The sequence below is a fragment of the Protopterus annectens genome, chromosome 1.part2 (genome assembly GCF_019279795.1).
Source record: "Protopterus annectens isolate FY-2018-M chromosome 1.part2, PAN1.0, whole genome shotgun sequence".
Classification (NCBI taxonomy): Eukaryota; Metazoa; Chordata; order Ceratodontiformes; family Protopteridae; genus Protopterus; species Protopterus annectens.
The window spans coordinates 98013874-98039770 of NC_056727.1; the positions used below are offsets into that span (position 1 = coordinate 98013874).

General features: G+C 38.8%; 1 protein-coding gene across 1 annotated transcript in view; it reads right to left on the reverse strand.

Moving 5' to 3' along the window:
* LOC122788108 (golgin subfamily A member 6-like protein 2) overlaps positions 1-25897 on the reverse strand; it is a 593305-nt gene that overhangs the window by 17584 nt on the left and 549824 nt on the right. The window contains exon 5 of the mRNA XM_044055046.1: positions 699-804. Within this exon, the coding sequence (XP_043910981.1) occupies positions 699-804 (106 nt within the window). The remainder of the gene's footprint in view (positions 1-698; positions 805-25897) is intronic.

Below are 25897 nucleotides of genomic sequence, written 5' to 3' on the forward strand. Positions count from 1 at the left end.
TTCTTAGATTACTAATGTGAAATAATGTTTAGACATTTCTTCCATTTTCATTACTAACGTAGTGAAAAACTGGCTGGCTTACAACCTTGAAATATTGATAACATGGTTAACTGGTCATTTTCTCTCTCTCTCTCTTTTTTTGCTTATCCATTCATTGCTATTCTCTCAGCTAACATTAGTCTGTTTACCTCCTTTCCCAAGTAGCTCTGCAAACCCTGCTATCAGATAAAACACAGTACTCTACAGCAATCAAACAAACTGGAGTTCCCTGAAATAAAGCAGGAGGAAATCTAGCTACATCAAAAGTCTTTGCATGGACAGTAATATTCAATTTAAAAGAAAAAAGCATTAATTTTCTAATGGAAAAATATAGTAACATATGAAGAGTAAATGCCAAACTTTCTACAAAATGGGCAGCAGTTCAGAGTTTAGCAGGATCCAGTAGTACTTCATCCACCCATCTGAATGCATGTCCCACCTCAAAGCATGTTCCTGCTTTGAGGCAGTTATGTAGGGCTAAGACACACATACTAATAATACAAGAGTAAATCACTGAAGTAATGTGTTGTTTGAATTCTCTCTAAATGTATTTAATGTTTCACATGCTTCGCAATGCTCCTTCTCTAGGTGATGTAAAAGCTGCACTCACAGAATTTTCTGTGAGTGAAATACTTCAGAACTCTTGTGTCAATAAATACCTGCTTGTTCAACTGCTCCTCCTTAAGTTTTCTCTGAAGGAACTGAGCTTCTTCTGTTAGATTCTCCAATTCTTTTCTAAGTTCTTCTAACTGCTGCTGCCGCTCCCTGCAAATATCAGGATGTACAGATTTAACTGTGATTTTTTTCAACAATTTAATAGAGGTCAGGAAACATTCAGTCAATAACAATAAACTTTGTCAGTACACAAGTAATAGTCAGTGGAAGCATACATTATATATTTGGATAGAAAAATATGCATATGTATATATATATATATATATATATATATATATATATATATATATGCATGTGTGTGTGCGCGTGTGTGTGCGCGTGTGTGTGTGTGTGTGTGTGTGTGAGTGTGTGTGTGTGTGTGTGTATGTGTGTGTATATATATATATATATATATATATATATATATATATGGGTCCCTATCACTTCGTTGACAGTTCACTTCGTCGACAGTTCATTTCGTCGACAGTTCATTTCATCGACAAGCATTTTAGGTGGGGGGCTTCGTCCCCCCCCCAATGTGGGGGGCTGTGCCCCCCACACCCCCCCTAACTATATATATCAACTCCAGGGTCGCACAACATTGGGGAAGGGGGAAAATGCTTGTCGATGAAATGAACTGTCGATGAAATGAACTGTCGACGAAGTGATAGGGACCCATATATATATATATATATATATATATATATATATATATATATATATATATATATATATAAAGAGAGAGATGACATACACAGCATTCGTTTCTCCTGAAATTTACTATAATATGGACAGAATAAAAAAAATCAATGATTATCCTAATTCACCAAACAAATAATTACTGTTGCATACATAAAATCCATACTTATCCATAATTCATTACATAAATAATGAATTCCTTATATTTTGTCTATATAGCATTGTTATAAAATGATCTCTTTAGTATTTGGTTGACTGGTTTAGTCTCATCAGGTGGTTTGTCTTTTTTTGGTGTGGAGGGACTCGAGGTCATATATATACTGATTAGGAGAACTTTGGCAATGGAACCAGGGAAATTTCACTTCTCTTTTTGATACGTTTAATGGGATGTTTTACAATTGCTTGAGATACCACCAACTTTGGCAGATAGGACCTTGATTTTATGTCTCATCTGAAGGATGGCATACTCAGGAGTGCAGTTTTCCCATTATGCTACTGTAGGGCCAGTAATAGAAAGTTAATCCAAGTAACTTGGGAGAAGAGAACCCATGGACCCCTTACCTTCCAGCATTAAAGAGAAGTGTACCACCTGTCGAGCCACTGACACAGTTGTTAGAACTTTTTATGTCTAGTCAAATACTCTATGATACGAGTTCAGCATTATCAAAAATTCATTTGCAATCTTTACCTTACTAATATTAAACTTTCTAAAATAATAATACATTAAATTATTTATACACATATCATTTCTTCTCCATGATAGCTTTTGTCTTATTCTGAAATCAGTGTTGTTTGTATTGTTTTACCTTATATAATTAATGAAACATTACTACATAAATGTAATGATTTTATGTAATATCCAATGGAAAATATTCAATTATTTCCCTGCAGTCTTATTTATTTTTTTTACATTTCTTTGAAGTCATTGCCAAAGAGAGACATAAATTGTATCATTCACAGCAACATATGTGAGGTGCTTAACCTTATGAGATTTATTGCAAATAGACACAGTTCAATTGCACTGTAATCAATGTAAATACGTATTAAGTAAGAGTGCCATTCAGTGCTGGTTTACCAACATTAACTGTATTTTGACTAAAACTATTGTATTCATACACAAACAGTGGTTTCTAGGAAGGACTAGTAATACTGTTTTGGGTCTATATTAGAACCACGAAAGCCCGTTTAAGCAAATACGTAAATGTCGACACATATTGCGTGAACCGCAAGTACACCGAATGTCCAAAACTGCGAAATTCAAAATCTCGAATAGGCATAGTTGGCCCTTCTGCGGTATAGCTCTGTAAGGTAAGTGTGCGATAGTTATGGACCTTAGGATTAGGGTGCGCATTAAGGTAAGTGCATAGATAGTAATATGTAAGGTTTCGTGTAGGGTTAGAAGTAGGGTTTTAAGTGTATGTGTGTGGATTATTTATTTTATTTGGGTATAGCTCATTAAGGTAAGTGTGCGATAGTTACGGACCTTAGGGTTAGGATGCGGGTTAAGGTAAGTGCATAGATAGTAATGTATGTAAGGTTTAGTGTAGGGTTAGAAGTAGAGTTTTGGTTAGTGTATGTATGTGGTTTATTTATTTTGTTTGGGTATGTAGTATGTAGCTAGCGGTGGGGTTGGCCAACTATGCCGGTTCGAGATTTTTAATTTTGCGGTTTCGGGCATTCGGTGTACTCGCGGTTCGCGCAATATGTGTCGACGTTTACATATTCACTTAAATGAGCTTTTGTGGTTCTAATATAGACCCTACTCTTTCAATGCCACTACTCTTCCTGTGTTTACAGCAACATGCTGCCACCACCTACACCAATCTGGCATTGCCAGGTCATAATTACTGTAGTCAAAATAATTTAGCCATACTATTAACTTATGTTAATAATGGCTGAGCAGTCTCGCTTTAAAAGGTGGACACCACAGCAGTTACAATTCACCACTGTTTTATAACTACTGTTACATAAATCAATTAACAATCAGCCATAAGCTTTTGAAATTCAGTTATGAAATTTTCCTATTAAAGAAATTAGCTAATGCACTTTTAAAATTAAATACACAACAAATATACTCAATCAGGGAAAAATTAAACATATGTTTTGAACAGTCAGATGGCATTAGAAAAAATATCAGTTAGCTGGTCCTGTCACTACCATTTCCTGAGGATAACTGTGATCTATCTGCCTCTGGGTTTTAAGACCATTCATCAGCTGCAAAAATATCACAGTCTAGAATTTTTAACACAAGCTCACTGACTCTGGGGAGCATGTTGTCTTTCTTCTCTTCTTCAGTCCATTAAAACTTTTCTTCACTGCTTCCAATCTATAAAAATCCAATGAGTACTCAAAGCAAAGATGAAAACTAACAAAACTCTACTCTTGTACTGAGCTTTTGGTGAAAAATCGCATTAGCTGAAAAACTCAGAAGATGCCCTAGAATGAGGTAACAAATGGAAATATTCAGTTAATACAATCCAGAAAATCCATTTTTAAAAGAAGTAAAAGAAAGCAGATTTTACTCTTCAGTTCTTGCTTAGTCTTTTGAAACTAGACAACATAACCTTTAAAGCAAAGTTGCTTAGATAACCAGACAGTTGCAACCCAATTAATTAATAATGATAATGATTAAATATTTTAAATATTTAAAGAAGGCAGCACTTTAAAGTTCAACAACATTTGCATTTTTTTTTTGCTAACAACTAACTGTGGTTCTTTAAAATGTATTGGAAACTTCAACACTGCACTGGCAAAACCCATACCAGCACATCATTGTGAACTCATATTAATAATTAACCAGTGCCATCTACTGAACAAAGAGAGGAAAAAAAAGAGAAATGTTTTTGTACCTTGCTCATAGACACATTTAAAAATAACTCAATGGTTATGCCAGAAGAATAATGATTATACATTTTAAACATTTAAAGAAGGCAGCACTTTAAAGTTCAACATTTGCATTATTTTTGCTAACAACAACTAACTGTTGTTCTTTAAAATGTATTGGAAACTTCATTTAACACTGCACTAGCAAAAGCCATACCAGCACATCATTGTGAACCCATATTATTAATTAACCAGTGCCATCTACTGAACAAACAAAGAGAAAAAAAAGGAGAAATGTTTTTGTACCTTGCTCATAGACATACTTAAAAGCAACTGAATGATTATGCCAGTAGAATAATGATTATACATTTTAACTGAAACTACTAATGTCTAGTATTTACACTACTTAAACTATTATATCAAAAGTTATATCCCATTTTTAAATGTAGTTTAACACTACTTTTTTGTAAGCTGTAAATGCACTTTAAAGTAATTTCTCTATGCAGTCAGTGTTAGGTAGCTTTCCAGCCTTTAAATGTAGAAGGCAGTTATTAAAAGACAGTATCTTAAGTATTACAGTGTAGCAAAAAATGTTTTCTTTACAGGCAGGTAAGCAGAGTTATTTAGAACACATCCCACATCCTTTTGCTTGAAGTTTCCCATAAGAGTGGTATATTTTTCTGTCCTGTAGTTCTTTGGAGCTGTAGCACTTGTTTGGCCTTCCAAATGATTTTGGATCAAAAGATATGAAAAGAGTTGTCTCAGGCAGGATTTACTTTGAAGAGATGCAGAAAGGTAGATATTGCCTGGTCAGGTGTTTCCAGAGATATTTTTTCTTCTTTGTAATAAAATGTTAACGTTGCAGGATATTTCATTTGGAAATTAATCTTATTTTCAACGAGGTAAGTGCAGTATTTACTGAGTTTTTGTCGATTTTGTTTAATTTCTAAAGGAAGATCTTGAGTAATTGTAATTTTATGTGCTCTCCATGTAACATTATTTTTAACTTTATAAGCTGACAGTATCTGTTGAACATGTGCTGAATTAAGCAGTCTGATGTAGATTTGTCTTAGAAGATCACTTGTTTGTGTACACTTTATAACTCTGTAGGCTCTTTCAATCACTATCTCATCCAGGAGATCTTTATTAGTCAGAAGAGAGCTTAGTATTTATTTTATTATTGGAATAAGTTGTGGATTATCAAAGCTCTCTGGAATACCTCTTATGATAAAATTATTTCTCCAACTTCTAGCTTCCAAGTCTAGCAGATTTTGCTGTAATTCTTTAATTATGGTATCATTGGTTTGTGCTTTTTGTTGCAGTTCATTTATTTTTAGCTAATTGTCCATAACTTTAGCTTCATTTTGTTCTAGCCTAAGCACAATTTGGTCCAGAGTAGAGCCAATTGTAGTTAGCTTATGAGAGAAACCCTGCACTTCTGTTAATAAGTGTAAAGCAGTTTTCAGATCCTCCAGTGTTAAAGGTTGTTCCTGTTTTAATCTTTGACACATTTTACCAGCTTCTTGTTGTTGCTTGTTAATTTTTTGCCTTTTAGCAGTGGTTTCTTTCTTAGGAGTAGTAATTGCAGACAGTTTGTTTTTTGTGATTACAGTTTCCATCCGATCTGGCTGATTCTCCATTAATCTTGTATAGTTAGATTCCTAGTAGTAGTGCAGAATTTTAAATGATAAGTCTTGTTGTGAAAGTTGTTTTTCTTCTTACTTTCCTCTTATTAGGCCTGTTGGTCTTGAAGAATCCACACCATGCGGTTCAGGGCTCTGTTTCCAACAAGTAATTATTTTTGCTTCAGAATGAGAGAATTTTTGAAAAATAAAGATGAAACAAGTAAGTACTTGTATTTCTGCTTTAATCCATTGGTGTTTGGTATAGTTTTCCCAAGCAATGTGCTGGTTTGAAGTCAGATTATAGTATAGGAATGCAGGAGCTGCACTGTCAGTGTGCTTACAGGCTGTCCACCATTTTGGAATCACCATGAACACAAGACTGTTAAGTTAATGGTAAGAGAAATTCATGCATGTCTGAAATATGATTTGCTGATAAACATCTGCACTTTGCGAAATGCAGAGTTTGTAAGTATTAAGAAGTAAATTAGAATGTTTTGACTGTTTTGGAATATGTAATGGGAAAAAAGAGGGGTTTGGATGTCTAAATAGACCCTTAGATATGCAAAATACACTTGGTTTTAATTTGTTGCATTTCTGTGGGTATGCAGATTTCTTTGCAAAATATGTTTTTTACAGACTGCATTTGTTAATAGGAAAATAGTCGACAAGTGGTTTACATGTTCTATACTAACATTTTAATAAAACACTCTAATTACATAGAGGGTGATTTGTAAGCTTTAAAAAGTCAGAATATTAAATTATGCTACTTAACATGGTCACAGGCCAGTGTCCAAAAACATTACTGCCAAGGGGAAAGAAATATACAAATGTAAATTCTCAAGTGCATAAATTATTCTTTGACAAATGTTATTTTAACTGAATTCACATGTTTTATTATTGTCACAAGGTAAACATCCCAGGTAAACTGAACTCAGTGGAAGATTTAATGAATCAGCATCACAAAATGACCAAGTTTGTTCATACGTGTGTAAAGGTATTTACTTACTCACCATAGGAACTACTTCACGGACATCTGGGTGGAGTGAGAAGCAATCACAATTTAACACATGATGTAAACAAGAGGACAGAAAATAGTGATGAGTTATAATCTTAGCTAAATTCTAGCCACAGTTAAATAAATCATTAATCTGAGCAATATTAAAGGAATGTAATAGGAAAGAATTGTGTTGTTTTTTTTTTTATTTATTAGCTAGAGTTGAGATCTAAGCAGGTAAACAATTATAAGCTGCTATATGCCTAAATGTTTAAAGGTTTGATTTATGGCTAACAAGTGACTGATAATCTGACACATAAGGGATTAGATGTTTGGTACTATATAATACTTTTCAGTTAAAGTATTTATTTTGTGTCAGGAAAACAGAAACAATGTTTTTATGCTTATTTCATGATTTGTGGAGAAGAATTGAGATTAGTTTTGCAAAAGGATTTCAACACAGATAAAATTATGGGTAGACATATTGAAACCTTCATACATGTGGAGGGTGGTAAACAAAAGAATTGGAAATTACTTCAGACCAATGGTAATTAATGTATTGTAACTGTATTCAGATCATTCTACACATATGCACATATATGAATTTTCACAAAAAAGTAAATTTTCCCTAAAAATAGAAGGAACTAGATAGGATGCTATACTAAAGGCAGTTTTCATATTCAAAATTTTCCCTGCATGAGTGCAATAATATGCAATTAATAAGTCTCAAGTTCTTTTGAGGAAAATGTAAGTAAAATAGGACTAATTAATAAATTGATTAAGTAATTAATTAATTAATTTGGGAAAAGGAGAAAGAGTAATCTAATTACAAAAGGTTAGAAAACTAACTGAAAATATATTGAAAATCATGAGACAAAAATAGCAGGGCTACCTGCAGATTCAAATGTGATACACCAGACAGCATGAAGGACATTTGTATGTTTGTGCATCAGGGAGAATAGTAACTTAGGAAGTGTGAGACACTTTGTGGCTGTAGCTTTATTTTATAGTAATACTAATAAGGGACTAATTAATTTAATAAACAGGTTTGATTGCTTCCTTGTCTTTGAATAAAAGGGTATTGGTAATGAGCTTTGCAGTTACCACAGAGAGTTAAGGCTGTGAACTGCAGCTCCTCTGGTACAGGGTTTGATTTCCTCAGTTCTCATTTGTCTACTGTATGACCTTGAGCAAGTCACTTAACCAGACATTGCTTTCAGATTATTTCTGAAAAGAAACTGTATGCTCATTGAACCTACCTGGTGAACAAACGAGTGTTATTAGGGCACAACAAGATTTTGTTGGAATTTTATTAATAGAAAATATAGTTATTTTACCAGACAGTTTTCATGATCTGTACAGCCCATGCATATGGTTTCCATGATATGCACAATATGTGTATATGATTTTTACAGCATGTATTGGATGTGTATATGACTTTCATAGGTTCATAGGTTAGTACTAGGCTAACTACCCTTGTGGGCCTTTTCAAGCCTAGACAATTACCCCACATGAGAATCAAACCCTGCACCTTGTGTCTATAAGGTAAACACCTTAACTGTTATGCCATCCTCCCACCCATGATATACACAACATGGCCATGTGGTCAAATAGCTTAACAGCTGACAGTATTCAGACATCACTTTAAAGGGTAAAGTGACATCTTCATTGTAAGATAACATGTTGATTAAAATGTATTATTACTAACTGAAGAAACAAACATTAAGGTTTATTTAATAAAATTCAGAATACTGTAGACCAGGCTACAATGTGCAAAATGTCACGGAATATGGGAAGTAAAATAATACCAAAAGGATGTTATAGATTCTGTTTAAAAAACAATGGTTACAGAATACATGATTTTAATAAGTTTGAGGACAAAAAGAAGAACATGTACATTGCAGATTGGCTTGTGGAAGTGAATAAATGTTATATGCAGTAGGATTCATGAAGGCCCATTCCTAATCTTTGTAACATGAAGTGAAATAGGTACTTCTGGAATTAGCACAGGCAAATAAAATGTATTTATTTATTCTCAGTGAGGAAGGGGAGAGTGTGTGAGATAAAATAATGCACATTAATTTCATGTAGTAAAATGAGATTTAAAGATCATTAGGGTACACCTTAAAGTTGTAAATGTTCTATATACCAAAGGACGTAATGTCTGACTATGGCAAGGATAACCAATCTGTTTCCAGGTTGGGGAATAAGATTTTTTAAAAAGGTTCTTACTTTTAGTGTTTATGATTCTAATCTTGCTATGGTTCCTGTGTATGACATTAAAAATAGTATAAATTAGGTACAAGGAAATTAATAATAATGATAAAGGATCTATGGATATAAATGCATGGAGTGAGTGCTACCATTCACACACTCCAGCTACTAGGTACACGTCTAACACAGTGTTTATTTTTTCTACATCTTATGCCTATCCTACCAAGTCATTTCTGTAAGTCTGAAGATAAAATGATAGATTCATACATAAGTACTAGGCTTACTTTCTTTGTGGGCCATTTTAAGCCTAGCCAGTTTTCTTTAAAAGGTGAGAATCAAACCCTGTATGTTGTCACTGTGAGGTAAACACCTTAGCCAAGCTCCAACCCCATGGTAATCTGAAGTAGCTTAGACTCAAATCTTTTATACCTACTTTCTTAAGTAAATAAAGCTTGATTTATTGACAAAGGATAACTCAAAGGTGGGATTGTTTAGCATAATATTGAAATATCAAAAAATATAAGCCTCAAAATTGACTTTCTCTAGTAGAATTATTTCAGGCATTATAACTGACAAAACAGACTTCACTTTTATATTTCAGACCAGAAACATGTTTGCAGCAACTGTACGCTGTAAACTAGATAAGGCTCATAGTATTGCTTTATTATGAAACAAAAGTACATTATAGTTTGACCTTATCTTGCTACATGTTCTGTAATGGATACAGCCTTGTTTATGTAACTGCATGGCTGAAATCATGGGACCATGGTACTGTGGTGGGAATATTCAGAGATGCAGCATAAATAGAAGTTATGTCCTTACCATAACGTTCCATGTGGAGTGTTCATCTCGCCTTTGTTCTTACACCTGGGTTCAGAGCCGATCCTCGGCTCCGTGTCGGCCACTTGGCAAAGCTCTGCATTGAGAAGAAGCTCGAGACCAACCTAACTCCCACAATCCCCCTCTGCCTTTACCTCAGATCTAGTTTGCAAGCAAACCAGAAGTCAACAGAAGAGAATATAACACATTCATGCAAAAAAACATAGCTGAAATATAGCCACAATAACTGACCAAGGCAGAAGCAGGAGAACCAAACCAGACACCTAAACTGGACGTTCTTCCTGAGGGTCGGAGGGTGGGAATGTAAGAACAAAGGCGAGATGAACACTCCACATGGAACGTTATGGTAAGGACATAACTTCTATATGTGAGAGTGTTCAATCTCGCCGTTTGTTCTTACACCTGGGTAGCGTCCCTAGCTCCATGTTCCTGAGGAACTCACGGGAGAACGTTCCTGAGCACAGTGGAACCAAAGGTTGCCCTGTCTCTAGAAATCCTGTCTACTTTGTAACGAGTAATGAATGTATGTGGTTTAGACCAAGTGGCAGCCGCACAAATAGTGTCTAACGGTAGGCGGGTTGCATGAGCCAGGGATGTAGATACTGATCTTGTAGAGTGCCCTTTGGGCTTGACAGGTAAAGTTTGCTCAGAGGCAGTATAAACAAAAATAATACAATTGGAAAGCCATTTGGAAAGGGTTAGTTTCGTAACTGCCATACCCTTCTTGCTGTCTGCAAAGGCTATAAAGAGCTGGTCTGTTTTTCTGTGATCCTTTGTTCTATCCAAGTAAAATCTGAGTTGTCTATGAACATCTAACTTGTGTAACATATATTCCAACTTATTGGAGTGGTTCTTGAAAAAGGTGGGGAGCTCAATGGACTGATTAATATTATTAACAGAGCAAACTTTGGGAAGAAAGGATGGATTAGTGCGAAGAGATACTCTATCAGGGTGAAAGATCAAATAAGGATGTTTAACGGAAAGAGCTTGAAGCTCCGATACCTGTCTAGCTGATGTGATAGCCACCAGGAAGAGGGTCTTCCATGACAAAAATTTCAAAGGACAGGAAGAGGCTGGTTCAAAGGGTGGTAGCATCAGCTGTGATAAAAGAAGGTTCACGTTCCAACGTGATGTAGGACTTCTAACTGGTGGCCTAATATGGAAAGATCCTTTTAGAAAAGCCTTACAAAGTCTGTGAGCCATAATAGGAGCCCCACTTTCTCCCACAAGAAAGTTTGAAATGGCAGCCAATTGCACTCTCAAAGTGGCAGGAGAAGCTCCTTGGTGGAACAGTTCGGCTAAAAACTCCAAGATCCTATTAAGAGGAGCTATTACGGGATCCAATTGTTGTGTAGTTGCCCAGTGCACAAAACGCTTCCATTTACTAGTGTAAATTTTTGTAGTGGAAGCTTTATGAGAAGCCACCAGAATATTCTGAACTGCCGGGGAAAGAAGATCAGACCTGGCTAAGAAGGGAAGCGGAGCAGCCAAGCTGCTAGTCTGAGGGAGAGTAGCGACGGGTGGGGAGCCCCTGACGAGTGGGTCAGCAGATCCGGCTCCGGGTCCAGGATCCAGGGTTCCCGAATTCGGTGTGCCAGAAGAAAGGGAAACCAAATTTGACGAGGCCAGAATGGGGCAATGAGGATAATTGTCCTATGCAGGAAAAGCGTACAGGAGACCCGGGGGCCAATCGTGAACCAGAGCGTCCCTGGGGACTTCCCCTGGAAGGGGTAATAGGGCAAAATAGCTTCTGCATTTGGCGTTCATTGGAGACGCAAACAGATCGCAGCAAGGCTGGCCCCACTCGCGAAAAATTTCCTTCGCAATTGATTGTTTGAGGGAACCACTCGTGAGGTAACAGGATGGCTCTGTTCAACCTGTCCGCTATAATGTTGGATAACCCCGGGATGTGCGTTGCTATCAGAAAGCGACCCGTGGACTCCGCCCATTGCCAGATTCTCATGGCCTCTCTGCATAGTTGATAAGACTTGGTTCCTCCTTGTTTGTTTATGTACCAGACTACGGACATGTTGTCCGACTGAACTGCAATGGTCCCTAGAGGAAGAAGGGAAGAAAAGTGTTGCAACGCTAAAAACACTGCCCTCATCTCTAGAACATTGATGTGCAGATTGTACTCCAACTTGGACCATTCGCCTTGGACTGTCTGTCCCTGAAAGATGCCCCCCCACCCTATCAGGGAAGCGTTCGTGGACACCGTAGCTGTCGGCGTGGGTAGCACAAATGGTCTTCCGCTGGAAAGATTGCAAGTCTGAAGCCACCAAGCTAGGTGTGATTTGCAGATGTTCGTGATGTGAATTTCGTGTGTCAGGGGTAACTGTTGGAATGACCATTGTGCGAACAGTAGCCATTGAAGAACTCTCATGTGCAGTCTTCCCAAAGGTATCACAATGAGGGAAGCTGCCATGAGACCCAAAACCTTCAGAACCAGCTTTGCTGGGGAGTTTTTTGACAATAGGAGAAGAGATATATGGTTTTGTAGGGAGGCTATTCTTTCTGGAGGAAGCCTTAGGATTAAGCAACGCAAATCCAATTCTGCTCCTATGAATGAGATATGCTGTGATGGCTGTAGTAAAGATTTTTCGAAATTTACGGAAATTCCGAGATGAACACAGAGTTGTAGTGTGTAATCCCTGGCCTGAATCAGACAACGCTCGGTGGTGGCAGAAAGGAGCCAGTCGTCCAGATACGGAAACACCTGGAATCCCAGGCGTCTCAAGTGAGACGCTACCACTGCCATACATTTGGTGAAAACCCTGGGGACTGAGGTCAGACCAAAGGGCAGGGCTCGAAACTGAAAGTGACTGGCTCCCAGCCAGAAGCGCAAGTGATCCCTGGACGCCCTGGCCATTTTGATGTGGTAGTACGCGTCCTTTAGATCTATTGAGCACATCCAGTCGTCCTTCTGTAAGAATGGAAGGATCAATTGAAGCGTGACAATCTGGAACTTTTCTTTCTTGATGAAGGTATTGAGTTTGCTTAGGTCCAGAATTGGCCTCCAGTCCCCTGTCTTTTTTGGAACTAAAAAGAACCTTGAGTAAGTTCCGAATCCTCTTTGGTCCGCTGGGACTGGTTGGATGACTCTTTTGTCTAGTAGCTTTGAAATTTCTATAGCTGCAGGGCCTCGCAGATGGGGCGGTACATCTGGGAGTCTTTTCTGCGGAATTGGGGGCAATAGGAAAGGAATTCTGTAACCTCTGGTAACAATGCTTTTTACCCAATTGTCTGATGTAAGACTTTGCCAGGCCTGAGGGTATAAAGCTAAGTGACCCCCGACTGCCTCCAGAGCAGGACAGTCGGGCCTCCTCTCAGGAGTGCTGGAAAGGTTTCCCGGGGAGTGTATCCCTGTCACCTTGGTTTTGCGGACCCCCTCTGCCGCCAGGGCAACGTCTTCCACCTCTGCCCCCTCCTCTGCCTCTAGAGAGGGCATCACCCTGTGTGTCTGGGAAAGAGCCTTGGGGTTTTCAAAACCACATTTTTCCACCATGTTGCCCTTTGGGGTACGGTCTGGATGGGGTGGAAAAACGGACTCCGACAGCAGACAGAGTCTTTCCCTCTTGCTCACACCGGGTAAGGGTCTCCTTTACTTTTGGGCCAAAGAGAGTGGCACCATCAAATGGGGCATTAGTAAAGGAAGACTTGAAGGCTTCCGCAAAGGAACATAAGCGCATCCAGGATTGTCTACGAAGAGCAATCACTGAAGCCGCTGCCCTACTCGACCCTTCGGCTGCGTATGAGATCAGCCTCATGGACGAGTTTGCAATAGATGTAAGGGTATTGAGATGTGCTGTAACTTTCTCCGAGACAGCAGCATCTGTAGTACCCTGGAGGGTATCTCCCAACTCTTTGATTAGATCCCTCTGTAACCGTGTGAAATGGATCAAATAGTTCAGGGATCGCATGGAAAAAGCCGTTGAACTAAAAATGCGCTTCCCATACCTGTCCATAGTCCTAGAATCTCTGTTAGGAGGATGGACAGATGAGGAAGATTCAGACATCTCCTTTTTCGTGGCCGCTGCCACCACCATAGCGTCCACTGGAACTCCCTTTGTTAGATAAGCCTTGTCTTGTGTGGCAGTAATATATTTATTAGGCTTTCTAGGGACTGGCTCCACCATGTCAGGTGTCTCCCATGCCCTCCGAGAAATCAATTCCATCAATTCATCGAAGGGCGGAGTGACCCAGGAGGAGGAAGGGTGAGCACCGAATGCCTTCAGCAAGACTGACTCATCCTCAGAAGGGGGTAGGGCTTGCCAATCACCTCTCTGTTTTAGGAACTCCAGGATGTCAGAAAAGGAGACATCCTCTGAGGGTGATTTTGGGGACCCTTCTGACTCATCCAAGTCAGTGTCCGATGTCAAGGATTCTTGTGGAGAATCTAAGTGTCTCCTCTTACACAATCTTTTCCTCGGAACTTCCTTGGGGGGAGCATCCGATGAAGCCTCCGAGGAAGAGGGGGCACCCTCTAGGGGTGGCTGAGACACTGGTGCTTGACGCTCAGATGTAGCCGTGGGTGCAGAGGAGGATAACGGACCTTTATGGGAAGGAGAAGCTGTTTCTGCTGAAGTGGTTGTCTGAGTAGACAACACCTTCCTCATGAGGTTGAAGGCCCCCGGGTCCCGAGTTGAGGTATCCCCCAGTTCCGAAGAAATCGGAGGAATCCCCGAGACAGGCACCGATGGCATCGACCCTGAGGACGGAGCCGAGTCGATCTGAGCCGAGGCTCCGAGAGGGAGAGTCGGAACCGAAACATCAGTCCGACTCTCAGTCCCCGATCCAAGGATGGATCTTCGGCTCCGAGACTCTGGTACTGGGTCCGTCGGAGTCGAGGTGAACGGTGCCGACCGAGAAAAAGACGGTTCCGGCACTGAGGGCTCCACAATCATCAGATCAGCCTCTCCCAGCTCCGAAGACTGGATAGGCCTCGGAGGAGGAACAGGTGGAGATAAGGTAAGGCCTTCTAGTCTCAACACCAACTGGGAGGAGACAGAGATGAGTTTGGACAAGGACGTATTCTCCATCAATTTCTGCACCACGTGGTCTACATCGGTGTCGGAGAGGGGGCTAGAAGAACGCGTCGAAGGAATCGAAGACGGAGACGACCTCAAAAGTACAGGAGGAGGAAGCTCCGTCACCGGTTCCAATACTCGAGGCTCGGTAACTGACAGAAGTTCAACACTCGGCCCCGAAGTCTGTGGAACCGGTGAGCGAACTTTAAATGAAGAGCTCGGAGCCGATGACATGGGCTCCGACGTCTTCGATTCCTTTGAGGATTTAGATGTCTGGTCCGATGCATCCAGAGCCTCTTGGAATGCAGGCTTCAAAAGGCCCCTATCCATAAGTTTCCTGCGCCTATCTGTCATGACCCTTCCACTGAAAGAATGGCAGTTGGAGCAGTCTTCCTGCAGATGGAGAGGGCCAAGACAGTAGACGCAGGAACTATGATTATCTGTGACAGACATTTTCTGTCCACATTGGCACCGTTTGAAGCCTGATTTTGCTTTTTCAGACATGTTACAATTATAGTCAAATCCAAGTTAAACAGTGAAATAGCCAGTAAAAAATGTCCAATCCAGTAATAAAGGTCAAATCCTGTAGATAAAGTCAAATCCTGTAGTCAAATCCTGTATATAAAGTTAAAGGGTGGGGTAGGCCCTGAGGGAAGTAACTCTAAAAGTATATAAATTTATATACGAACCCGAAAAACCCTCGATACACTACACACACACACACACCAACTTTTTAAGAGTAAAAGAGAAGTTTTTATCCAAAAAATATATAAGATAAAACAATCTTAGCTTTGAGGTGGTCCGAGCTCATCAAAAATGATGCGAACGTTGCAGCGGCAAACTAGATCTGAGGTAAAGGCAGAGGGGGATTGTGGGAGTTAGGTTGGTCTCGAGCTTCTTCTCGATGCAGAGCTTTGCCAAGCGGCTGACACGGAGCCGAGGATCGGCTCCGAACCCAGGTGTAAGAACAAACGGCGAGATTGAACACTCTCACATCTACATATTTCTATGGTCAGTCAAGAAAGTGAATTAGAATTGGAAAGGATGCTCCAGAATACTCTTTTCCATATACTTAGTGTCTGTAGTTCTGCCATGTTAATTATCTAGCCTCATGTACTCTAGATCATGTGAAATGCTACCAGTCTAGTCTGAGAATAAACATCTCTCCTTAAACTGCTTTCATGTCTTTTTTAAACAAGAAACATCTTTATTAAATTATTACCTATGACATAGGCCATGTTACATATATATAAATGACAATAAACCATAGCAACTCAATCTCAGTTGCAAACATACATTCCAAGCTGTGCCAACACAACTGTAGCTGCAAGCATTATACATTATTTTTAACATAGCCTGTGATTGTTAGTCAACCATTACATAGTTCATTCAAATCCTGCCTTTTTTAAAACCTCATTCCTCCTCTGCATGTATTGATCCCACAGTTCCCATTTTTTTCCTATGTAATTTGCTCTTACCCTTTTCTAAAAATCCCAGTTCTAGTAGTTTTAACTCTGTTACTATTTCCACTACTTCTAGTAAAGTTGGTTTAGACTTTGATTTCCATTTTCTAGTAATTGCTTTTTTGGCAGCCATCATAATTAGACTCAACAAGGCCTTGCTATGTCTAGGCAATTTTGAGTTTGCATCATAGCTCAAAAAATAATTTCCCTAGTCACTCCAATTTGCTCACCCAGCAATTCTGACAGAGCAGACTGCAGGGAATTTTTAAAGTCTATCAACTCATTATACTCCCAGAAAATATGTTCTGAGTAACATCTTTATGCCTCATCACACCTCCAACATCTGCTGTCTACCTGAGGAAAAATTCTTTGAAGTCTGCTTGGGATGTAAAAATACCTATGTAAGCACTTCCAGGCAAAGATCTGAAATCTTCTAGATTTTGTTGCATATTTAGGAGACATACATATATCCCCCATTGTTTCTTTATGAATTTCTTATCTAATCTCTCTTCCCAATCCTTTCTAACCTCCTCTGATTGATTCTTATAGATATCATTCAATATTTTATATGCTCTACCAATTATTCCTTTCTTAATGCCAGCTTCTGTTCTAGTTTCTACTAAAAGCTCTACCTGTGCTGGTCTTTCATTTAGGACCACCTATTTCTTTCTGTTTGCCTATACTCTGATATCAATCCTTGATATGGAAGGCAATCTTTAGACTGCAGTGCAAATAAGTTCTTGGCATCTTCACATTCTATTACCTTTCCCTCTCTAGTTATTTACTCCCAGTACCTTGGTTCCTTTGCCAGTTTTCTCCAATATATTCTCCCCACTTGCCTATTGTCTGTATCCCTAATTGCATTCAGCCCTATCATTAGAATCTCCTTTCTCAATTCCCATGCTGGCTTAGTTCTTAGAAGACATTCATAGGTTCATGGGTTGGTACTAGGCTATTGGCCCTAAGGCCTATGCAAGCCTAGCCATAACAATTCCCTGGAAATGTCTTCCCACAATATTTACTTCTCTGGGCCCCTGTCTAGCAGGGCGACTGACATGATCCCTGGGGTGAATTTCCTATCTCCCATCCAACCATCAAGGTTCCTTTTGAAGAGAGCCAATGAGGCGCTCTGCTTGACATGTATGGGCAGTCTATTCCAGAGTATGGGGAGTCTCTGGGTCAGGAACCTATCCCTCCAGCATGTTTTGTTCATTGTGATGATAATGTTTAGATCCCTGGAGCGTGTGGCTCTGAGGGATTGTGATTTCTTTAAGTGGAGCATCTCCAACAGCTCAGGGTTTGACATGGCCTTGTATGTTAAGCAGAGATTGCCTCTGAGTAGATGATATGCCACAGAGTATAGCTGGAGTTTTTTTAGATGGTCAGCATATGGCATCTGCTTTAGGCCTGTGATTCTTTTAGTGAGGTATTTCTGTGGCCTTTCCAGCTGTTGCAGATGTCTTGTGAGGTACATACCAAATGGGGCATTATACTCTATAATGGGTCTAATGAGGGATGAGTATAGTGGGACAATGACCTCTTTTTTCTGGATGAAAAGCCCTTAGTGATGAGGTGCGCCACATAGAAGGATTTCCTGACTGTTGTGGCGATGTGGTTATCGAAAGTGAGACCACTGTCCACTTGTGTCCCTAAGTCTCTCATCACACTTTTGATGTTTGGTGTCCTGCCACCTATGTGGTAGTTCATGGGTACATGTTTTTTTTCCAAAGGGGATAACTATACATTTATTGGCATTAAGCTTGAGCCCATGGCTCTGGCACCAGGCATCTGTTTCTGTAAGGCCCTTTTGTAGAATATCCACATCATTTAGGGATTCAATAATGGCTCCCAGTTTGCAGTCATCTGCAAACTTTGTTAGCCAGAGTCCCTTAGTGTTGGCCTGTACTTCAGAGAAGTAGATGCCAAACAAGAGTGGTCCCAGGACTGAACCCTGAGGTACTCCACTTGTCACTTGTCTGGAGTTGGATTTGGAGTCGGCTACTTTTACAGTCTGGGTTCTGTCAGTAAGCCAGTTGGCAACCCATCGAGTGATGTAGGGATTTATGCCCAGCTTAGTAAGTTTATCTATGATTCCAGAGTGGGGGATGGTGTCGAAGGCCTTGGCGAGGTCCAGATAGGCTGTGTAGACCACCTTACCCTCTTCCACAGCTCTGGAGACCGATTCAAAGAAGTCAATCAGATTCAGGAGACAAGATCGGCCCTTCACAAACCCGAACTGGGTGGGGTCCAGTGTTTGAAGGTTGCCAATGTCTTTGTTTATAAGTTCCATGGTAATGCGTTCCATGCCCTTGCAGATCAGGCTTGTCAGACTGATGGGATGGTAGTTCCCGGGATCCAAGGCGGATCCTTCCTTGTGGAGCGGGATAACTGTAGCTGTGCGCCACTCAGTGGGCACGAAGCCTGAGGTGAGGCTATGATTAAACATGACACTTAGGTGGGGTGCCAGTTCATTTTGTAGTTCATGTAGTACACAGCCTGGGATGTCATCTGGTCCCATGGATGCTGTATTCTTAACTTTGGAGAGTGCTGTTTCTACCTGTGTGGCTGTGATTAGAATTTGGCAATCTTTTGGTATTGAGATGGGCCCTTTAGGGGGTGAGAGGGGGGTGAAGTTGGCACTAAATCGATCTTCCAGGATATTGGCAATATCCTTGGGATCAGTATATTTAATGCCATTCTGTTGTAGCTCAGAGCAGATCTGAGCATTGCCATTTAGATTCTTGACATAACTACAGAATGCCTTGTGGTTGTCTTTGGAATCTTTGGCAATTTTATTTTCGTAACTAGCTTTTGAGGATTTTATGAGGGATCTCAGCTTCTTAATGAGGCTGGTGAGGGAGTTTTTTGCATCCTGGGATTTTCCTCTTTTCTGCAACAGTTTCTTCCTTCTGTTGTATAGTTTGTTTATAGCAGGGGACTACCAGATTGGCTTCCTTTTTTTTGGAGAAGAGCATCTTGGTTTTATTTGGGATGGCACGATTCATCCACGAGTGGATGTGCTCGTACAGTGCCTTAGTGTAGGATTCTGCAGATCCCGTCTGCATGGGTGTTGTGAAGTTTGTCACTTCTGACTTCAGTAGCATGAAGTTGGCTTTGGAGAAGTTTTTTAAGGAGGTTTCCTTACTGGGGGGTGGGGGTGGGATGTGGATGTCAAAGGTGATTTGCTTATGGTCAGACCTGACCAATGAGTGAGGTGACCACTGGTGTGGAGCATCTATCTCCCATGTTGGTAATGACCAGGTCTAGGATATTGGAGCCCCTGGTGGGACAATGGATTAGTTGATCCAGGGCATTGGAATTTATGAATTCCAAGAACCGTTGGGAAAAGGAGTTGGCACCCGAGTAGTTTTCTGCTGCTTTATGAATATGATATTCTGTATGATTATTGTTGTTCTCCTTAAAGGTCTGCATCCAAAATGCCAGTCTCTCCCTGTTACTTGAGCCCCCCCCACATTTCATCATCATCTTTTTCCACTTTGAATTATAGTTTTCTGCGTGTGCTATGTATAGGACCTGTAGCTGTGTTGCTCTGAAATACCCCTTCAACTCAGGTAATCCCAATTTGCCCAGTTCTACTGGAAAAATAAGCTTATCCCACTTGACTCTTGCAGTCTTCCCTTCCCAGATAAAATCTTTCAGCTCTTTATTAATTGCTATCTACAACTTCTCCTCTGATTGATAAAAATATTCCTGATCTGTGTACAAGACTAAAGGGACTAAACACATTTTACCTGATTGTATCTAACTATCCATATAAATATAACAGAGCTTCCAAGTTCTCAGTTTTTGTATTATCTTTTATTACAGATACATTGACGATTTAATATTTGTGTGTAAGGGGGAATCCAAACTTGTCCCGGAATTTATTAAGGATCTTCACAATAATACATTTGGGATAAAATTTGAAGTTATACAACTAGGACATAATGTTAACTTTTTGGATTTAAATATTGAAGGTAGGAAGGATGGCAGTATTAGAACTAAAATATATAGAAACTTTGAAGAAAGAGAGTATTTATTACATGGAGAGAGTTGCCATCCAGGACACATAATGGAGGCAATACCATTTGGAGAAATGTTAAGGATAAATAGAATGTGTAGTGACTTAAAAGATGTGGAAGAAGAAATGCAAAAGACTGCGGAAATGTTTATAAATAGGGGATATCAAACTAGAAAGATTCAATAAGCTATAAAACAGTAAGTTTAAAAATATATGGGCAAAAAGCAATTTGTAATAGTTATAATGATAGAGAAAATCAGTATAGTATGAATTTAAAGGAAAATATAATTTTTGTGGCAGGTGAAAAGTTTAAGGAAGGAATCAAATATGGATGGGATTTGTTAGAAAAAGATAAACGGCTAACACACATCTATAATAAGAAAGTGACATTTTCATATATTAGAGGTAGGAACTTGTAGAACTTTTTAGTCCATGGAAAGTTTCAACTACCAGAAAACATTAGATATGGAGAAATAGTTTTACAGGGAACCTTTCCATGTGGAAAATGTAGTATCTGTCCTTTTGTTAAAAAGACCTTCACAAGAGTGAATGGCATAAAATTTCAGGAAAGAGGTTTTCATAGTTGTAACAGTGAAGGTATAATTTATTTTCTGAGATGTCCATGTAATAAGTATTATATAGGAGAAAGTAAAAGAAGTTTAGCAACTAGGGTAAAAGAGCACATCCATGATATTAAAAAGGGCAGTCAATTTAGCCCAGTTGCATTGCATTTCCTTAAAAAACATGGGGGAGACTTTGGTGGATTGCAAGTATCTGTTTTGGAATGTATTGAAAAGAAAAAAACTCTAGTACAATAGATGTTAAAAAGAAGTTAAGGGAAAAAGAATCTTTATTTATTTTAAAATATAATACTTTGAGTCCAGTAGGACTTAACCAGGAATGTAACTGGAGATGTTTTTTATGAACTAGTCTTTTTAAAATAATACTGCTTTAAATATTTTATAAATGAAGTAATTAAGGTTAACTGATTAATTCATGCTTGTGAAGGTATTTATTGAAATGTTTTTGAAACAAGTTATACTCTGTTAAAGGCTTGGATAAACCAAGGAGCTAGAGCAGTTATCTGAAGATTTCTATTTTAATAAACGCTGAAGATTTCTTGGTCGCTTTCTTCTTTTGTGGTTTAACAATTTGTATTATCTTTTGTTTAGAGTTTTCCCACATATCCTTAGCTGCCAAACCAGTATCATTTTTAAACCGTACTCCTAAATACTTCATTTTATCATGCCCCCATAAATATGGATATTGCTGAGCCAATTTGTATATGGGTACAACATTTACCGCTATTGTTTTTGCTTTTGCTTCATTAATTTTCTATCTCATAAAGGTTTGAAACTGTCTCAATATATTCCACAGCACTGTAATGTCCCTTTCTGGTTTTGTCAGGTATAAAATAATGTCATATGCAAATACAGCCCGCTTTTCTTGACTATCATGCCAATTATATCCTTGAATTTCTGAGCCCTTATTTTCTTTGTCGATGGTTCTAAATATAACGCAAATAACAAAGGGGAGAGAGGACACCCCTGCCTGGTTCCTCTGCTCAAGCAGAGATTATCAGAGAGGGACCCCCCACTTTAATTTTCAACTCAAATCATTCATATATCCTCCTAATCAACCTTATAATTTTATCAGGGAATGCAAATGCTTCCCTTGCCTGCTCATAAAGTCCCATCTTGAGAAATGCTTTCTCTTCATTTAAACTGCTTTCGTGTCTTAGTGGATTCACTAATGACAGATGGTAATAAGGCACCTGTTAACACCTGAGTACCCGAGTAGCAGAAGGACCAAACAAAATCCTCTTATCCAAAGGAGAATTTAAAATTTCAGATTTAACATCTTCAGAAAATGTCTGTATTAGCATCTAAGTAAACCTTCACATAACATGGGACATAGAGTCAGAACAGTCATAGTAACACTTTAATGAATGTTAAGCAACCTGGGAAATAGAAGCAATTCAAGAATTCAAAGGTTACTTAACTTTCTGAACAGGGAAAGTGTCAAAAGAAGCCAAGAGATTATTTAACATGTAAGATTGATAACTTAGAATTCTAAAAGCTAAGGTGACAAAAGGATAACTTCTTTTGTCAAATCTGTTAAAGTCCTTCTCATCCTTGTCAGAGAGAGAGAGAGAGATTATTATTATTATTATTGTTATTATTTTTCAGAAGGATTTGGCACAGAAGTAGCTGCAAGATCAGATCTGGGGTGAGAAAATAAATATTTGTAAGACTGAGGAACTTATAAAATCTGTCAGTCTTTTTTAACGGGTGACAGTTGACTGTGAGTCATACTGCAAGCAATATTAACATCTTCCAAAGCTGGTAAAACAGGAGAAATAGCTGGCTGTGAAAATTTAACTTTTTACAAATTAAAAAAACTAAAAATTCAATATCATAGTATTCCTACAAAGAAGCTGGAATATCAGCCTTGTTCCACTATATTTTTCATTTTAGAAATAGTTATAGAAAATGATAATTCCTCCATAGAAGACTCAGAGAAAGTACTTTCCTCAGAGTCAGAATTGGGTACTTTGCCAGAAAAATTAGATGATGCCCTTTCACAAACTCTTTCCTGATCATCAGACTGGAAATCCACAGAAACCAAGGGAAATTATTTATTTACAAAAATTCCAGTCACCCTTCTGAGGTTTTAGTAGCCGCAAGAAACCTTGAATCAAGCCAATAAACTCTTCCTTATCTACAGAAAAAAAAAACAGTTTGAGGAAGAAAAATGTTTAATCTTTTGTCTCTTTTTTTTTTCCTAGTGACATTCCTAGAAGACCAGCTGCTGTATGGAGCTTCACCCCAGGAGCCAGGTGTCTCAGTCCAGCTATGAATGGAAGCATTCCCCATTCCCTCCTCCAAGACTGACAAGAGTGTCTCTCCCATACCCACCAAGTGCACCTGAATACCAAAGGGAACTGGAGAACAAAGTGAATAGTCTGAGGTATCCTTAATGGTCACAGCAAAGTCATCCACCAGTGGCTGAGGTACAGACTTGGCCTGTTGGGTTTTCAAGGGTTGTCTTAAAGTTTTCTTTTATTTGGATTCGTAGGAAGGTAGATCCATAGGACTGAAATGGTGATCGATGGTTCTTCCAAAAAAAGAGTCTGATTCCCGATTAGCGCAGCTAGAGTGAGTCAGAAACAGTTAAGTTATCAAAAGCAATGTCACAAGCACAATATACAATGCCACTCCCAAAACACATTTGCCTCCAATAAAAGACAGTGATTCCCACAAAAAAGCACATTTTTGTCCACAAAATTTGCATACAATAACCACAAACAGAAAAAAAATTAAAAATAATCAGGCCAGCCATTCTCAAGACAATACCATAAAATACACTTCTCCAAAGAAAATAATATTTCTCACAGAAAATAACACTGTGGAAGCAATGGAAGACAACAGACCAACAGTCAATCCTTTGAAGCCCACAGGAGGAGCACTCTCTTAGGTCAGCATGAAAGTACTGAAGCTTCTGGTTCCAGTATGCTGTTTTCTCCACTTGGATCTCATGCAACCAGCAGCCTGAGTACAGGTGGAGGGATCCCAGGACTTTAATATCCTGGGTGGCTGTTATATCCTAGGCAGGATATAACCCATAGAGTTTAGACTACTACTGCAATGATTCACAAAAGAACATCAAATGTTTTGCAGCGCAAAATATGTGGGTGGGTGGGAACAGTAGACAGCAGTCAGAACTCTTTATATGTGACTTAAAGGCAATTAACATTACTATAATGCAAGTTTTACAGCATGAAAGATGTGGGCTAGTGGGAATGCTAGACAGCAGGGAGAACATTTTATATCATGCTGTACCCTCAGCACTCCCACACAGTGTGTTCTTCCTCTGTGCCACCACTAGGTACCAGGGATACTGCTAAAATAATAGCAAAGTGTTTGCAAAAATAAATAAAGCAAAAGGAGAGGAGGGAGTTTTGAACTCTACACTCTCGACACAAAAAGCAGTAGTTAAACAGGAGTCTTAACCCACTGTGCTAACTCTTCAGTTAGAGGTTTTATTCACATATTATGAAGTATGAAACTCTAATATCTGACTGCAATAGTGAGTGAATTCCGAGGCACAGGGCTAGCATAAAAGGTGACAGCAAGAGCATTATTTAAAATGTGGAACAGTTTGGGGGTTACATGTGGGGAGAGGCTTTGGCACAAAGCTGGGTGGAATACTAGATGACACCAGGGTGAATTTTTAAAATTGCCTGAACTTACATAAAAAGTTAATAGAGTAACAAGTCTAGCATCACGGTGCACTTTATGAAAATTATGGAGAATAAAATTCCAATGTCTGGCATTATTGACTGACTTTAAGGATCCCTGATTTACTACAGCAGAGACAAAAAAAGTAATCAGATACATCAAGGACATTCTGTCAACTCAGGAACATGTTAAGAGGTATGCTGGTGTATGTGGATGTGCATTTGTTTGTACGTGTGCATGTATGTGTAGGTGTGTTGGGGGGGTGGGAATGAGGGGGTGCCAGTACCAATATGCTGTATGAGCTGCCAATGTTGACTACCTCAGGAAAGTTCTGATTTGCACTTGAGGTAGTTAAGGACAATGCAGAGACATAGAAATTACCCAATAACAAGGTCTCTCCTCATTGTGGAGAATATGCCTCTGAATCACAGTTTCCCACATTGCTGAAACATTACCTTTTGGCCTCAGCTCTTACTGCCACTGTTTTTTTTTTCTGAATCCCTGGGTATGTTGCAAAAGAAACCAAAGCCTGTTATAGTGTACACATAATAATGCACATATATAAGAAATACATGAAAACCAAATTGAGAATATTAATCTTTTGTATCGATTGCATCCCAGATCTTCTGTTATAGTCAATGACATCAGTAAATAGCTAATAAAATATAAGTGAAATGATTAAACGTCTTAGCAAAAATGACAGGAAATATAGAATTTGGAGATTATTCCATAACCCCTGTGTGTTAAATTTCTAAGTCATAGATAACTGTTAATAAAATTTAAAATAAAAATCATTAAGTGTGAAAAACAAGCTTTTTTCAGTTTCTGGTTATAGTGTTTCTGGCTGCAGACATTTTTGTCAATGATTAACCCCTTTAAATGAGTTTACTAATGAAGACATAGAAGCATTGGATATAATTAAATGTACTGAAATAAACTATTACACCATAATGCTTGACCAAAATTATATATCTGTAACTACAATTTAGTGTATATTTTCAGTCATAGCATATACATTCCCAATGAGCTTTACATCTTCAACAATACAGTATTCCTTTATTAAATAGGTTAGGTATCCTATATGGAGTGAAAAATTATCTTTGTAGAATTTCTGCATAGACTTGAAGTAATGACTTAAAGTTTGAAGTAATTGCCATTCTGGGAGATCTCAAAATATATATTTTTTAGTATTTAGTAAGATTAGGAAATTAGGTTCTACACATGACAAGCCCACACTGCTTGCCATTCCATCATTGG